We start from the raw sequence: 17336 nt of genomic DNA, 5'->3' as shown, positions 1-17336 counted from the left end.
TAATAATGCTCAGTATGACAATGAGTTGGGGTAGCTGAAAATTTAGGATGGTTGCAAGTTTGGTGTAGTATTTGGATTAGCATCTTAATCTGTGCCTTGTCAGCCTCATCATGACACAAGCTATGCATTTTTTTTTCCAAAACTAGCAAAAATATGGATGTATCTTTTTTTTTTTCGAACTTTTTAAGAAAAAAAATCAATAGTAATGACCAAGGTACCTGCTTAAACAAATACTACCAGCACTCATTAGTTAGGATGGTTACATGTAAAAGAAATGATGCCAGATAGTAACAAATCCAAGAGAAGTTTATTATGAAAATGGCACCTGCGGATGAAAAAATTAAGTTACATAAAGACAACCATGTATGTGACATGTATGAGAATCTACAAAAGTATAAAAAGAACCCTGTTGTAAATGAAGTATGTACATTTCTGATTTGCAGCATTATCAATGGTCAATGAAAAAAAATGTTTCAAAATAAGCCAGGCACTCAGGAAGTTAGGTCCGGTTAGCTTCACACAAAACAAATGTACCATAGCTGTCGCTTTGTAACGTTTTAATTTTTTTTTTTATATATATATTGTAGAGTTGGTAACACTGCTAAGATTTTTACGAACAGAATATCCCTTTCCCCATTATTCAGCTACTTGGCACCAGTCTCCTCATAAAAGTTTTCATATATTTGTACAAGAAATAGTTAAAAACACAGACACAGTCTTCACAGGTAATGAAGTGTTTTTTTTTTCATTTTGTAATTTTAAACACTATGGATTTAGACAGCAGCTGTGATTATCTGTTAGTTTAAATCACCAGAAATCATTTTGACACAACACAGAAACATTTATAAAAGAAAAAAAAAAAAAACAAACAGCTGTCTAGCTGTTCTTTGTAGCTGATAGGTGCATTCCTTTGATTGTTCGATAGCTAGAGTAGAGCTTCCAAAATTAATCTTTAAATATCATGACTGGCCTTCTTCACCTTCTAAACCTACTTAAATCCTTCAAGTAAGCTCACTATTAAAATTTGTGGCATTTCACTTCTTTTAGTTATTATTATTCCACAGTGATGTGGGCCCGACTCATGGCATCAAAGGTCCTAGAGGAAACCACGCAACACAGTGATATTCAAAGGACAGCCGAATTACTATATTAGCATTGCACACATAAACAAATATATATGACAATTCTATATTCCATTATCCCCTCCCCTTTTGTTTTTAAAAAATGTGGGTTGACCTTTGAAATAATTTTCTGTCTCACTGATAATTGCTTTATATATTGCTCCATCAGCCAACCTGGAAGGAAACCAAAGAAAAGCACCCACTGCTTAGGTAGAGCACAAGGGACTCTGGGAATGTTAACAACTGAGGCTCTGTGGCATCAATTATTTAAAATATCTGAGCGTTATTCTTCAGTGCTTTGTGTTGCACTCCAGAAGAAAAAGTCATACCCAGAACTCCATTGTGGGAAAAATGGCTCCATTAACCTTGAGCTAGTTAAGAGTCTTTTTTATCTCTGAGAATGAAAAAGATTTTGGGGAAGGGTGTGGGGAGGGGGGAGCGGGGTAAGGGTGGGTGGGTGGAGGATAGATGGGAGGGAGAAGGGGAGACAAGAGAGGGAGGGAAAGGAAGGAGAGGTCGGGAGAATATACACCAGCAAAGCAACAGCAGGGATTTTAAAAAGTGGAACGAAAGATTCACAGACAGTAGAAGCAGCATAGGGTGACGTTACAGAGGAAGGCCACCACACAAAACTCACTAACCCCCAAGAATCACTGATTCACTAGGACTGCAGGAATGGGACTGGACCACTCCGGACTAGAGAGAGAGCACAGAGAAGACAAAGGACAAAACAACTACGTTAGCTTAGTATATACTGCATATAGCAACACACATTGAAACTGCAATGGGGCCGACAGCCAAGGACACGTACACATTGCACACATTACAGTTCTCACATCTGTTATTAGATGCCTTAAAAACAGCTGCCAAAGATGGAGTGGAGGAAGAATTTATACTTGACAGTCATTTGGAGTGTTTGACACTACACTGATTTCTGGCAACAAAGACAAAATAGGAGATTTTTTTTTTCTTTTTCTTTTTTTTCTTTTTTTCCTTTTTTTTCTTTTTTTCTTTTTTTTTCTTTTTTTTTTCTTTTTTTTTTTTTTTTACTTCATGTGCGGTTTTCAGTTGCGGTTATCTGTTTGAAGCTTATCAACCCACTCTTTAGTTTTAAACCGTACTGGTTTCAACCTAGAAATAAGAGAACCAAAGGGGAAAAAAAAAATGCCATCAAATCAAATCAGTCCCCCCAAATACAACCTTCCCTTTTTTGTTAGCAAGAAATGAAAAAGAAATAAAAAAGATGTTAAATATCTTTTCCTTCGTTTACTCTGAAGTGTTACTGAAGTCGCAAAAAATTAGCCTCAGTTAGACTGAGAAAAGGAAAAAAAAAAAAAAAAAAGAAAAACAGCTCAACAAAAGGCAGTATGTAACTAAACTGCTCCTCAAATCAGTTTGATTGAGTTTTCCAAAGGCCCCTTTAAAAAGGGCTTTACTGACCCATTAAATTTAATGTGAGGCTATGTTTGTTAGTTGGGAGGTAAAAAATTTTAAGTCCTGCAGCAAACGTTAATGAGGGCTTTGTCTTAACTAACCAAGGAGACTGCAGCAGCGGACTCCAGACCAGGACAGAACACATTTTTTTTTTTTTTTTTTTTCCAAAACCCAGCCCAGGAGCTGCATTTTGTATGAAGACATTACAGATTAATAAATGATAGCACCATGGTTTTAGAAATTAAGTTAATGTTTCAGTAATTAACATTTAGTCCAACTTTTTTTTTTTTTTTAAACATTCTAGTCACAGGCCAGAAATTAAGTTTAAGAACCCAAATTATTTTTTATGTGCAAGTAAGAAAATCTTAAAATCTTAACCATAAAAAGAGAATTAAATTCTGCATAAAATTCTAAAATACTATCCCCCTATTTTAAAAGGAATTAGGAACCAGAACCAAAACCAAAACAACGAAACAGAACAGAACCGAACAACACCCCATTTCATTTGACTTCGTCAAACAGGGCACATTGTTTATGCTTGTCTCTTTCAATCTTGATCACATCAAGATCTTGGTGAAGGAACCCGATGGTTGTCACTTGAGAAATCTCTTGACCACAAGACTGAGTATTCTATGGCAGAGGCATATACACATTAAAGACATCTTAATAAAGATGCAAAGGAAAGCAAAACAACCCAACACACATCTTAGAAGAAGACAAAACGGCAGGCAACGGGTCATCGGACTCTCCGAAGGCAGAAAATAAACAATATCTTTACGGGAAAGAAGGAGTCAAGGTAAAGAAAGGGGGTGCAAGGGGGCCGCGGTGTGGAGAGCGGACGCCGACCTGCTCGAATTCAAAGTGCTAGAATCAAAAGGTCTAAACGAAAACGCCGACGATGCCTCGGGGGGGCCCGCGGGGGCGCCTCAGTCCTCCTTGCGCTCCAGAGTCTGTGCCGCGTGGATGCCGTTGCTGTAGACGGGGAAGGGCAGCGTGGAGAAGAGTCCCTCGGCCGTGGTGAACACGTTGCCGGCGGGCATCTGCGTCAGGCTGGCGGCGCTCACGGCGCCCCCGAACGGTCCCGACATGTTGAGCCGGTGCACGTGGTGGTAGAGCATCTCCATGGGCGTCTTGGGGTCGAGGCCGAAGCCGGGGCTGTTAACGTCCACGAAGTTAACAGCGTGCGCGTTGGGCAGCAGGTTGCCCTGCATGGCCAGGGTCACCTCTGCGGGCGCGTAGCGGATGGTGCCGGTGGTGTAGACCCTCTGCGCCGCCGTGCTGGTGGCGGCCAGGGTCCCCGTCACCCTGTGCACCAGCGGGAGCACGACGTTGCCCGCCTGCAACCTCTGCAGCGCCTCCAGGTCCCCAGTGTACAGCAAGGAGTTGGCCGCGCCGGGGCCGCCGCCCGCGCCCGCGCCCGCGCCCCCGCCGCCCCCGCCGCCGCCGCCGCCGCCGCCCCCGCCGCCCGCGCCCCCGCCCCCACCCCCCCCGGGGTGCTTGTCCCGCGGGGACGCCGAGAGCGGGGGCGACAGCGGGTCGGAGGCGACGGGGGCCAGGGCCGCGGGGGCCGCGGCGCCGAACTGAGTCTTGCGGGCGGCGGCGCCGTCGGCGCCCGGCGGGGTGAGGACCGAGTCGGGGATGGCCACGTGCAGCCCCCCGCCGCCCCCGCCGCCCTGCGGCGACGGGAAGTGCTCGGCGCTGGGGGGCTTGGTCATGCTGTAGGGGGACTCGTTCCTGGAGATCTCGCGGTTGGGCGGGTAGTTCCAGATGCTGCTGTCGTTGTCGAAGTTGATGGGTTCCGCGATCTCCGTCTTGATCTTGAGCACCGAGGCACTGTTGGGGGAGGACAGCAGCCGCGGGGGCTCCACGAGGCCCGCGTCCAGGCCGCCGGGGCTCGACGCGCTGGACAGGCGCCGCCTGCTGGCGCTGCCGCCCTTCTGCCGTTTCCGCCTCTTCTTGCGCTTCTGGTGCTTGCTGGAGGCCTGCGCGCCCGCCTCGCCCGCGCTGTCCGAGTCCTTGGCGCTGTCGGACGTGAGCGACTCGCAGTTCTGCAGCCGCAGGTCCGACTCGCTCTCCACGTAGCGCTCCACCTTGATGTGCATGGGCCCCAGCGCGCCGAAGCCGTCCTCGGCCGCCTTGGGGTTCTCGAAGTCCGAGTGCTCGAAGCTGTCGTCGCTGTCGCGGCTGTCGGGGTTGCTGGAGCTGGGCCCGTCGTCGTTGCAGTGCATGTCGTTGTCGCACGCGTTGCCCGACTTCTTCCGGTCGGGTTCCGGGTCTTCGCTGTTCTCCGACTGGTTACCCTTCTCGTCGGACTTGGAGTTCTCGTTGTCCTCTGCGTGGGGCCAGCGGGCGGGGGAGGGGGCGGGGGCGGGGGGGGCAGGGGGGGCAGGGGGCGGGGGGAGGGGAGACAAAAGACACCTGGTTAGCAGGGCAGGACGCACGGCGCACCTGCTGGGGGGGGGCGGAGTGTGGGCCCACCTGGGCCGCTCCCCCACCTTCGCTACCGAGAGCCCGGGCTTTCTCCGTCTGGAAGGCTTCGACTAGCCAGCGGGCCCTTTACTCAGAGTGTGGGCGCGTCACACATGCACAGTCCCAGCTTTCACCCAAGCCTGCTAAATCAGATTCTGTATTTCAGCAAGATCCCCGGGCGATCGTTTGGCACGCTAACCTTTGAGAAGTCCTGCAAAAAAAAAAAAAAAAAATACTCGGGGCATCAGAGCCGATGATGATCTGGAATGAGAGGTTAGTGACACAGAAGCATGGTGGTGTGCAAGGTGACTTTCTACAGACGTCTGCACTTTCCGTTGGTGGATATTTGTTCATGATTGAAAACCACACTCCTTATTCCTGTTTTTCTCTGTAGCACTTGGCCGTGCAGGGAATCAGGTGGTGCTTATTCTCATTCGCCTTGATCTCTTCCCCCGACTACAGTATAGGCTCCACCGGGCGGGTGGTGGGATTGTTGTCTTTTTTGTTCCCTGCTATGTTGGTAGGTAAATAAGGCGCAGAGCGTGTCTATTCTGGAACTTCTGCCCTAGTAAAGAACTGGCAGATGAATTCAGCTTAGGATAGGAAAACAGTCAGGATCCTCTGCGCTTTTCACCTCCTTCCGCTTCCCCGAAGCTTTGTCTAGAGTAGAGGGATATGGGCGTACAAGCCCGGAGAGCAGGTGCCCCTAAGGATGGAAGGGTGGTGGTGGTGGGGGACCCCTAGCCGCCTGGCACATTAGAGGGAGATAGATTCTCCCGGTAACACAACTCAGGAGATTTAGGGATGATGCTGATTTTGTGGCTCTGCTGTGACGCTTCTGGAAGGCGGGCTGTCCTGCAACCTTAGACAAATCACGGAACTACTTCATTTCTGTGGAAGACGTTGGGTCAGAAGAGGCTTAGGATTCTTTGCAGCTGTAAAACTCTGTGAGTTCTGTGCTCCCTGGCCCTAAGCGTGTCTGTGGAATGGGGGCTGGGGATTGGAGGAAAAGTAGATTTTTAACTTTCCCGAGCCCCAAAGAACTACCAGAAAGTCTGCTTTCCAAAGAACCCCTTACCTATGCCCTTAAGGATCCTGCTTTGGAGGCTCAGCCCCAACTCGGGAAAGATGTGAATATCTGGGGCTCAAAGGTACAGACTGTCTTAGAGATAGTGAAATAAACTGGCTACTGCTTCTGGTAAAGAGGCCAAAGCTGGCTGTGAAGTCAGGGCAGGACTCCTGTGTGGCCGTGGAGGGCGGACACTGAGTGACTGCTAAACCAAGCAGGCGGTCTGTAGACTCGTATATGTACCGGCATGTTGGGGCTGTATTATAGAATAACGTGTTTTTGTGTATAAATACATCCCTTACCATACGTATGTATGTGTGTAGAGATGCCACGTACGTATGTGTGTGCACAGATGTATGTGGTGACACATAAACATACACACGGACGTACAGAGAGAGAGCGACCCGGTACCGATTTGATGCGACCTGTGTGTCTGCATCCGATGTCCTGGTTCTCCGCCCGGCTCCGATGGTGGCCCTGGGGCCGCCGCCCACCCCCGTGTTTGCGCAGGCCAGCCCTGAGCGTAGAACATGGAGAAGGAGGAATACCTGTAATACCTGAGGTATCTTTAGAGTCTGATTCAGAGTCGGATGTCTCCGAAGATTCCGAAGTTTTCTCCGGCAGGTGGGGGAGCTGTGCGATATCCATGGGTGTGTCCTTGTACTCGGGGTTACTGCGGGCGAGGGAGGCATTTATCAGGAGGGCGGACACCCCTTCTCCACGGTTTGCTTTTGACCATCTCCCCCCCCCCCCCGCCCCCCACCTCCTGGCCCCAGACTTCTGGAGCTTAGAGAGTTTAAAAGACTACGCGAGAAGCCATTTCTTAGGTCCTTATGGGACTTCTCCTGAGGCTGGGATTTCCTGTGCTGGGGTGCAACTGCACCCTGCCACGAGGGCTGAATACCCAAATGCCACAGGAAAGCCACTAAAACGCTTTTAAATAATCAGGTGGGGCCGGGGACCAGGGCATTGCGCTGCTTGACATTCCTCCCAGTCTAACACATGCGGGGGTGGGGCGGGGGGAGAAGTACTCTCAGCTATTCCTTCCCATACCTCCTGGTGTGCCCTATCTCCTCTTGGGCTCCTAATGAGTCCATTGCCTCGGTACCCTTGTCTTGGTTCCTTGATGGAGCTTCTCAGCTGCTCAGATGGCTCCAGAGCCACTGAGTGAGGGTGGGGGCGGTGTGCCGAGCCCTTGGCGCCTAATGATCTGACAGATGCACAGGTGCACCTTGGGATGCATGGATTATGGCTACTGAACTGTCAACACACCCATTACAATCACATTTTCAGCCGTTCATGTGGTGTACACCTGTGGCTTGTTAAGCTGGAACTCTGATTGCAGTGGGGAGAGTCCCAGTGTGAAAGAGGCCCTAACAGAATGGATCTAACCCCATCTGCACAAATGTGCTTAATTTTTGTTCTATTTTTAATTCAGAAACAGGCCTCTTCTGGAAAAAGAGTGTGTGTTTGGTCAGTTTGAGCGAGCTATCTTCTAGAAATGCCACCTTCAAGGCCAGCCCAATGTACTAGCAAATGTGGGCTACTGTAATCTCGAGACACAAAGAAAGCCTTCTTGCCTCAAAGTGGAAAATGCCTCTTCTACCCTCCAGGATGGCTAGCCAACCAGATGATGATTACCGATTCATCTGCTAATCTCTAGTGAAATCCCTATATTTGAGAGTCACTGTTTCAGTAACCGCTCTAAAGCGGCCAGTGTCGCGGGGAGGGTTAATTCACCACGATGGATTATCAGGCATTTACTCCTTAGTGTGAATTAGCTTCAGGGGCAGAGCTTTCCCTAGATAATGAGATGAGACTAATGGTGGGAAGGTGGCCTTAGACTCTCAGTCTCTGAACACTCTGGAGTCCCTAATTCTACCAACACGTGAGAGAAGAGGAGAAGAGCAGTCATTTCAGAATGGGGAACGAGAGGCCTGAATGACCCAGAAGTGAGGGTTTTGAGAAAATGAAAATATTGCTCAGGGAAGAACAAAGGAAAGGAAATGTGGGAAAGAAACTTCAGTAAGTTACTCTTTTGCTAATATTCAATAGTTGCTGTTTTGCCAAGGCCACATCTTTTTCTTTTAGATCTTGAGCCTCTAGAAGTGATGCCAGTGAAATGGCAGACGTGGTGGTTTTCCTCTGCTAATGCCCATCTGCGTTAGTCTCCTCTGGTCCAGATGGGGGTTCACAAGTCACTTGTCACCCAGCTTGTAGACTTCTCCCCCTGAACTCAGGGTGAGTCTTTGGGTCAGCTGACACAGGTCTACCGTGTCTGAGATTGAGACTCTTGAGCCTGATAACTTGTCTTTGGTACCCAGACTACTTCAGTCCTCTCCCTATGGAATTAGATGGACTAGAATCACCAAACACTTAGGAGCTTGTACATTTGATCCCAGGCCAGGTCAGTGGTGTTGATCCAAAATTTCATGGACTGACCTCTCCTTAACCCTTCTCATTCCTTCCACTTGGGGGCAGAGTCGGGAGTCCTGAGAGGGATGAAGCAGTAAGAAAGATCCAGACAGCAAGAAATCATCTCCCTGAATGGGAGTGGCCAAGTGTACAGACGACTTCAGTGTACTGTGTTCCATCAGCATGGGGGACAGATTATCTTCCAGTCTGTGGCGTTCCTGTTGCTAATGCCTGATTTCTAATAATAATAATGGGTCTCCTTGGCGCGACGACATTTTTGACTAGCAAAAGAATGTTCATGCCACAATACCTTATTCTGATTTCTCTTTGGCATGTGAGTTTTTATAACCTGCATTACACATAGCCATTGTTTCATAAACCTCTTTGTAAAAGGATTCCTTGGCATCAGAACTCATCTTGAGCATATCACGAACACAGGAGAAAGTTCACATGAAAATCAGGCCTCGGAGAAAGCCACATTAAATACACATACTTGGACCTTTGGAGAGAATTACTGTAGCGTCGAAGAGGTCAGAAAAGGAAAAAGAAAGTAGATAAATGAAGACTCTTTTAAGTGGTGCACATTAAGGCCCTCTCTAGAGCAATAATCATTAGTGTCTGATTGATATGCTATTGGTAGCAAGCACATTCATGCCTTCAAGTCATCACCAATGTACGTGAACACACTCTGAAGGGTCAGTGTGCTGATGAGCCATGGTTGTCAGCATCTCGGCTCCATTTGGCTGTCTCCGAGAAAAATGGGATTCAGGTACTCCCTGTCTAGATTATCAGCCAAAGGGCACCAACTTCCATTCATAAGACCTACTGGAAGCGTTCCTATTCAGACCACGTGTTGGGTTCTGCTTGGTGGCTTTAGGCCAAGAGAAGCCAAAAACTGGAATGACAGTGACGGGAGGCAGCCAGGCTGCGAGCATTCTCATAGTTTCATGACGGAAACGGTGGGAGACCTCCAGGAAATTTTGCCCCCAAAAGCAGCCCAACCAAGGTCTTGGTTTTCTTTTTGCTTGGTTGACTCCAAAGGCAAAATGCTTTGGATGAGGAAGGAGAGAGATGAGGAAGGAGAGAGAAGAGGGGTCGCAGACTAGAGTTTAGGAAGCTTGTTGAGCCTGGCCTCATTTATGGATGTAAATTGGCGGGCACATTAAAATAGCAGTAAAACTAGACCAAAGTTCCATGGCACGAGGCAAAAGAAGATTGCTTTCACTTATATACCGATATTGCCTTGATTCCGGCAAAGCAGCCCACTTGGCTTACCAAAACTTGAATGCCTAGGGAATCAAATGCTGTGTAATATGCTTAAGGTTTCAAAGGGATGGGATACAGGAGGGATATAATGGACCCTGCCACTTTTTCCCCATGCCCTTTTGCTTAATTTTCTCAAGGATTGGAATGCACGAGTGTAGGTTTATGGGGTGGGGAGAAGGAGGTGCCTCTTGAATGCTTCATCTGTCGGCAAAAGTCTGTCACTTTTTTTCTTTCTTTCTAGCCTGACCATTTGTGGGGGAAACCAAAGCAACCTCTGCAGAGCTGCCCAAATGTTGACAGACCAAGAGTTACTAAAAATGTTGTGAGTCTGCCCTGGAAGTCCCCTCCAACATTGCTCTGATCTTTCCATATTTCTTTGCATCTTGTGGAAGGAAAAGCAGAATTTCCACATATTTCCACACCAGATACCGCCAAAAGATAATAAGACATGTCAGCTATTAACTGTGGGCTGCATATTTTATAACTGACACAGAAATGAAAAAGAATTAGAAAATATACCTAAGAAGATAATTCACCCAGATGATATTCTTCTCATTTGCGTTCTTGGCATTAATAGCTATGGTGGCACTAGACTGTATCCAAATATATCCTCCATTCTTCTGCATCCAACGATAGTACTTCGTCACACACTGGCCCTTATTCAGCACTGGGGGAAAAAAGAACAAAACAGAAGGCATTGTGTATTAAGATGGGGACCAAATGATTTTCATCTCGGTAGAACGGCAAGCTTTGAAAGGGGGGGGTCCCACACCACACTAAGCCAGGGGTGCCCTTCTGTATGCTTAATGTAGAATGCCATTAGTAGGACAAATAAAATCAACAATTCAGTGGAGCGAGGGTTACTAGCATTTGTAGCAGGACTTTATTCCGTTTTGGGCAGCCATGGTGTGAAAGGAAGAATAAAAGGACTACAAATCTTGTTGGCTCACAGAATACCTAATGTGGTGTGGATATTGTCAATGGGTTTGACGTCAGACGCTAACAAAGGAAAATCTGTATGTGATTTATTCATAGCTGCGAGGTAGATCTCTTTGAGATCCCAGATATTTGAATGGTTCCGAAGATGCTTTACCCTGTCTTTGATCATTTCACCTGAGTGCAAGCAGCATCAACCAGTGTCCTCCTACATCTGTTCCTTTTGATCTTGTCTAACAGAATTTATAGTCCGCGTATGAACAAAATTTACATTGGTCAATCCGGGGAAATTCTGGTGAGACTTTACTGACTGTTGGAACAAAATAAATCCCCCGACCAAGTCAGGGAGAAACCCTGGCCTAAGGGAGGCACGGAATTGACTTGGCTAGAGCCAAACAGAGTGACAGCTCCACACACGCTCTGAAATATGGCCCCAGATGAAGGAACAAGTAAAAACAATCAGTAATGTGAAACGGTGCCATTAAATACCCACTGAAGGAGAGCTTTAAAATGCAGATGTTAAAAATGATACTTTAACCAAAATCTTGCCAAGTTGAAATTGATTTGATTTGTATCTGGGTACTCCTGAGCTAGTAAAAGGGGAAAGTGCAGTAAATCATCCCCTGAAATAAAGTGCTATGGAAAGGAATGGTTTAAAAGGATGCCGGAAATGTGAAAAACCTGCGGTTATTACTTGGCTGGGGATCGCAGGGACTCCACACCCCCGAAAGCGCGCCGGCTGGTTGGCCACTAGAGGGCAGTGTGCACTCGTCCACGTTGCCCACTTTTTGGCATGTCCTTGTCTCCGTCTGCTAAAATGAAAAACCTCTAACTGCTGTAATAAATTTGGCTAAATTAGCTGCTAAATGGTTATCTCAAGTAATATGTATTTGCATTAATCATCTTGCTCTAAACCAGAACAAGCCAGAGTCCTAAAGACGTAGTAAATTCATATTGTCCATTTAATTACGGCTAATAAGTGCTTCATATACAATAGTTTCATGAAGTACATTTTGATTTTTTTTTTTGTGGGGGGGGGTTGGATGGGTAAAAGGAAGTCACTTTGGAGAAGAGCCGCATTTTGAGGCCGTTGAAGCTCATCCCGTCGTGTCTGAGCTGCTCTTCCCGGCTCTAAAAGTGATCACAAATCTCCCTCCACGTCCTCTGTCCGTAAACACAGAAGCACCGATGCTTTCCTCCTATTCTTCCTTTTCCTCACAATGCACCAAAAGGATGCTTGTAAAATTTAATAATTATGTCTTCACAGTTGCTCGAGAAAGATTCGTTCGCTTTGATGAGCGCTTCAAATAGGGGCAAGCTCTACTCTACTCTGAGGCCATTCAACAGTTTAGGGTATTTGTAAGGCCCGGAACTGTCATCTTCTCTCGGTGGCGGTGGCGGTGGCGAGGCTCCACAGGTAGCATTGTGCTCTCCTTTTGTCGGCGATTGTAAGTTGTGCCATTCTGCATGCATGGGTTCCCGGGCTACAAAACTGCGTGGTGAGGCTGAAAGCAGTAAAATACTCACTCTGCCATACAGCTCTTCTGTCAAACCGTTGTTGCATGCAACAAGATGTGCTTTTATTCAAATCCTCTCAACCTGGTTAACTATTAATAGAGGAATGACGGGTCATGAAGTTCTGCCCACTATCTTCACACAGAGAAACTTCCAGCACCCCAGTCAGCGGTTGGTGTCTAATCCCATCTGCTGTGTATCTGGAGTAAGGAATAATTTCAGATGGATCTGGTACTTTTTAACAAGGGCAAGGAGACCCAGAGACCCCTTTTCAAAATCCCACATGAAGAAAACACTGAGATAGTAGTTGACATCGGCCCAGGCCGGCTGGGGATTCCGGACCGGACTTTGACCAGACGTAGGTAGGCGAAGTGAAAACGTTATCTCCAGGGGGGAGTGCACAGAAAGGGGCAAAGTGAGACAGGAATTCCAAAGTTAAATTAGAATTTGTAGAATCAATGTAAAGATCCCCCCACCCCCATTCCTTATAATACTTTCTCTTACTTCTAAACAAAGAGAGAAACAAAATCTCAATTCTGAACTGTACAGCCAGCAAAACATCTCCCTCCCCAGTGAGCTCCGCCTACGTGCAGTGAAAGGGGCTGAAAGACTCAGAATGTGGCCTTGTCTTCTGGAGCTAAGGCTACAGGACTCTGTTTCCCAAGAAGAAATACAAATTTAGCATGGCCAGGAGTGCAGCCTTCCTCATCCCCCGGCCAAAGGCCATCTAGCAAAGAGAGCAGACCTACTTGGGAGAGGCAGGCTTGGCAGGTGGTCACATGAGGAAGTATTGTGGAAGGACCCCCAAGGAACGGACCCCCCCTCCCAGACTCCTTGGGGGGTCAGGCAGCTACTTGAATGCCTTAGCTTGCTGTGGTCAATGCCACAAACAGATCTGGGAGCCCATTGTGGTCAGTTGGAGAAAACAAGTTTCACCTACTCCATTCATTTGCCCCGGGCCAGACTGAAAGTGGTTCGGAAGAGGTAAAGACACCTTCCGGCCTGGACCTGGATCATGGCAATTCCCTGAGGACTTCCTGAAGGAGACCTCCATGCGTCAGTGGCAAGCCAGACAGGGAGAGAGAAGGCACTGAGTTAGCTCCTACTACAGCGGGAAATGGTCACTCAAATACTGCCCTGGTTGTATTGGTTTTCTGGGAGGTCCCATAAAAAGGAGTCACAATAGAATTTTGCTTCTTTTAGAATGAACAGGAATAATTTTTGCTTGGGGCTCCAGAATATACATTTATGACTTGGGGATGAAGCTTCTTTCTTTAAAAAAAAAAAAAAATCATACTGGCAAATCAGTTGGATCATTCCAGCTGCGCCAGAGGCAGGATCTGACAGCTTTTCCTGAGCTCATGTGGTCCTAATCAGCTCAAGAAGAAAAGCCACCTTGGTGCCAGTTTGAAAGAGATTTTTAGTTTGTAATAAATTAGACAACTTGAAAAAACAGAAGAACTTTTTCAATTCTCTTTAATCCAGTGGCTGTTGTTTTTATTTGGGAGTTTTAGCTTTCGATATTGGGGAAAAATGAGAGAATGATTGTGTCAGGCTATTTCCTAAAATCTCTTTTGTGGGGAAACTCTGAAAAAGGCACGATGTGAGTTACTTGATATGGAAGTCCTCAAAAAATAGCTAATTGTCCCTTGAAAAGAGATAGAGTCATCAAACCAATGAGCTGCAGAGGAAGTTCATAACAGTGTGCTCAAACTAAAAAGAGAGGAAGCAGAGAGAAAGAAAATTTATATGCGGGTCATATTTTTAGCTCTGTACCGGGATATGGCGTGAGTACTTTTAACATGAAACCTGGCATCTTCTCTTTGATTTATCTCAAAGTTTACTTTTTGGTGTCTGAAACTTCGGGTAGAGCAGCCCGTGTTCCCCTCACTGGATTCACCCATCATATCATAACATCTCTAGAATTATGTCTTTCAAGTTGTACCATAGGAATTCGTTTGCATTCAGGGATCTCACAACATCGGAGGGGCCTTTACTGAGATTTTACAGGGCACTCAAGGAGATATGAGGGGATGGGTACGTTTCCCCCAGGTTCACTTATAATCTCGAATGGTCCCAGGTGTAATTCTGAGCACCTCTGCTACCCCGTGAGAACTTGTTCCCTGGCTGGAAGTCTAGGGTGGGACCAGTTGTTCTCGGCTGCTGTTGCTCCAAGAGGAACCAAGTAGCTGCCCTCAGCACCACCCCATGTTCCAAGCTAAGGCTGCCTTTGAGTTGCAGGCTGTGCTCTTTCGAGGACAGGGTGGCCCCACGCTTGTGAGAAGAATAGAACAAGGAGATGTAAACGCTCCTGGTTGAACCGCTCCAGTGCTGCTGGTTTGACAGTTTGGGGCTATTTAGCGTCAAGATCCCACCCACCCCTGATTGCGAAGGGCATGACCCATACGCTTCACTTAAGAGAAAACTGCAGGGAACTTCCGATTTTTTAGGACACGTGACCCCTTATGTCAAATACACACTTGCCCCACAAAAGACTGCGTGTTCAGTTTTCTTGAATACCTTTGAAAAATGTCACCTGGTCGGTCTCTTGGTCTGAGCCTAGTGGTGGCGTCCAAGGAGCGCTGGGCCTAGAGGGGAGCTCCTCCCCCCTGAGCCCCAGGAGCTCTCGCCGAGGCACACATCCATGGCTCTGCACACAGCCACCAACAGAGGGATTTCAGTTTTCCTCGGGAAAACTCTGTCCCCAGAAATAGACCGATGATTGAGAGGACATAAAGGAAGCCTGTGTCTGTGGCAGGAACATAATTCTGTTAGTAAATCAAAACAAATCAGTACAAGTTTGCCTTCAGAAATATGGAGAAAAAAAGAGAACATGGTCTCTTCCTGTTGGGCCGTTCTACCAAATCAAAGCCAAAGAATCTAAATAGTGAGTTACTTGTGTCTTAAAAAGAAGGAAGCAGTCTAATTCAGTTTGGAGAGGAGATGAAGAACACATATCAAAAGCGGTCTTTTAGCGAAGTGTCTCACAAAAGGACATTTTAGTGGCTTGCATATGCATTAAAAAGCTGCAATACTTGGCGTATTCAGGTAAGTATAGAATAAATAGGAAATGGTGAGATCATCGGAGATTGCACACTTCACATTCACACAGCTGAACAAAGAGCTTCATTATCGTCATGGAGATATGAGGACGCATCTGCGGCGCCATTCACCCGGCCGGGAGGTACCTTCATCAGTGGCTGCAGAGAATGGAGAGGGGGTGCTGTCTCCCAGGAACTCGAATATTATTTCTGAATTCACTAATGTGGAGAGTGTGCAAGTGAGGGGGGGTGGTGTGTGTGCGCTAGAATCACACCTTTCTACTTAATACCACAGTTGGGTGCTTAGCTGTAGCCACTGGTTTCCTTTCTACATTCACAAAACTGGCAGATGAAACATGAAAAAGAATACTGACTCTTTAATCTCTGCTTCTCCACCTAAGGCCCAAGGCAGGCTGACAGGGAACTTCATTCTGGAAACAGGACTTTTTTTTTTTTTTTTTTTTTTTAATTCTGGATTACTTTTTCCTCTGCTTTTGAAAAACTGTGGGCTATAGGCGAATGAACCTGACATAGACTTAAAATAGGAACAAGTTTCTTTATCTAAAAGTTATAGTCCTTGATGCTTACAGGAAGGTCATTTTCAAAACCCACAGGAGAAAGAGCATTAGAGGCAGAAACTGTGCATTAAGTGCTTTATTTACTTGCAATCGAGACGGTTTTTCATTTAGAACTGCTCATAGGATCAACCAAGGCTTTGATGCTGTGCAGACTTTCCTATAGATTTTGCAATTAGTGAGCTAGATGTCTTAAATAGCGGGCATCCACAAATTGGTTTTTTGTTTTTTTGTGAGTCTATGTGCCGAGCAATATTTGGTAAAGTTTAATGATATTTGATACTTAACGTGAGTTACGAGCTTGAGGACAGAAGACCTGTGGATGGTCTGTGAATGACTATGCATCATCTATGGATTTTCCCCCTAATACACTAATGACAGGCCCTGCTTGAATTGCTATCTGTGTGATTTATCACCTCAGAAGAGGTTTTTTCCTATACCACTGCCAATGGATAGATTTTTATTAACTGTTAATATTGAATCATGCAGAAAACTTTTCATTGATTTAGGAAATGTCAATTTGTTAAGTTTAAAAAATAAATTCCTCTTTTCTTCATGATAATGTACTGAATGGGAGACCAAGGCTTTTGAACACTGATGGTATGTTCTAGGACAGGAAAAAATCAGTGATGGTTGGCAGGAGTGACGTCCGAGATCTCAGATTTTTTTCAAACTGTTTCAATTCGGCCAGAGTTTCTGTGCCACTCATTCTTGCCCTTCTTGACCTAAAATACTTAAGGACAGGTATTTCTTAGCCCTTATGCTTTTTTTTTTGGTGGTGGTGGTATTGGGGTGGGGGTGGGGGGGACGGGATTTGCCATATAAGGGAAGCCGTGAACTCTTCAGCAGGGAATTAAGAAAAATTTATGGTGAGGAAATGAAGGAAATGGTGGATTTATCCACTCATTCAATGGATATTCTTTTGAGTGCCTACTGACTCTGTGCCAGGCACCAGGGATCTCAAAGTCCACAAAAATTGGTCGTGGGCCTGTCCCTTTATTAGTATTGGTCATGGTAATTCCACTCCCTTACCAGTGATTGCTTTAGGTTTGGAAAGTGGTGGAACACCGGACAGTGAGACCCACGGGGAGGTCTCTCTCGTTGAGAACCATTGGAGAAGTTTTCTTCATTCTGAAAATATAGGACTTACCTCGATTTGCCTTTCTATGGGAGACAGATCATCTTCACTGAGAAACTCGTAAACGTAATAACTCTTATGGGAAGTGGGATGAGGGTCTGAAAGCACAGGGGTCTGACCTGGCCTGGGGGAATTCGTCACCTCCTTTTAAAAATGAAGTGTTGGGCACGGTTAAGCTACAATGTAGGGAGAACTAAAACAGGGTAGAAGGATAAGGTTGGATCTTTGCCTCAGATTTACTTTATGTCTCTCGTGAACCCTGTGTTTCTGGAGGAGGTCATTTTATGAAGTCCACTAAACCTCTTTAACAAGAAATACATAGGTGGGTGAGGCATAGGTATAGAGAACACATGTTTG

General features: G+C 46.4%; 1 protein-coding gene across 6 annotated transcripts in view; it reads right to left on the bottom strand.

Moving 5' to 3' along the window:
* Window positions 1–285: 285 nt before the first annotated feature.
* NPAS3 (neuronal PAS domain protein 3) overlaps window positions 286–17336 on the bottom strand; it is an 839616-nt gene continuing 822565 nt past the window's right edge. For 5 of the 6 annotated variants that reach the window (XM_072838226.1, XM_072838221.1, XM_072838222.1 and 2 more), the window contains 3 exons: window positions 10294–10441; window positions 6642–6766; window positions 286–4887 (listed from right to left, as the gene is read on the bottom strand). In XM_072838226.1, the coding sequence (XP_072694327.1) occupies window positions 3482–4887; window positions 6642–6766; window positions 10294–10441 (1679 nt within the window). In that variant the 3' untranslated portion in view covers window positions 286–3481. The remainder of the gene's footprint in view (window positions 4888–6641; window positions 6767–10293; window positions 10442–17336) is intronic. The other variant, XM_072838224.1, reaches the window with a different exon arrangement.

The sequence above is a fragment of the Canis lupus genome, chromosome 9 (assembly GCF_048164855.1).
Source record: "Canis lupus baileyi chromosome 9, mCanLup2.hap1, whole genome shotgun sequence".
Lineage (NCBI taxonomy): Eukaryota > Metazoa > Chordata > Mammalia > Carnivora > Canidae > Canis > Canis lupus.
The sequence above is the reverse complement of the archived record's forward strand: the minus strand, read 5'-3'. Positions and strand labels throughout refer to the sequence as shown.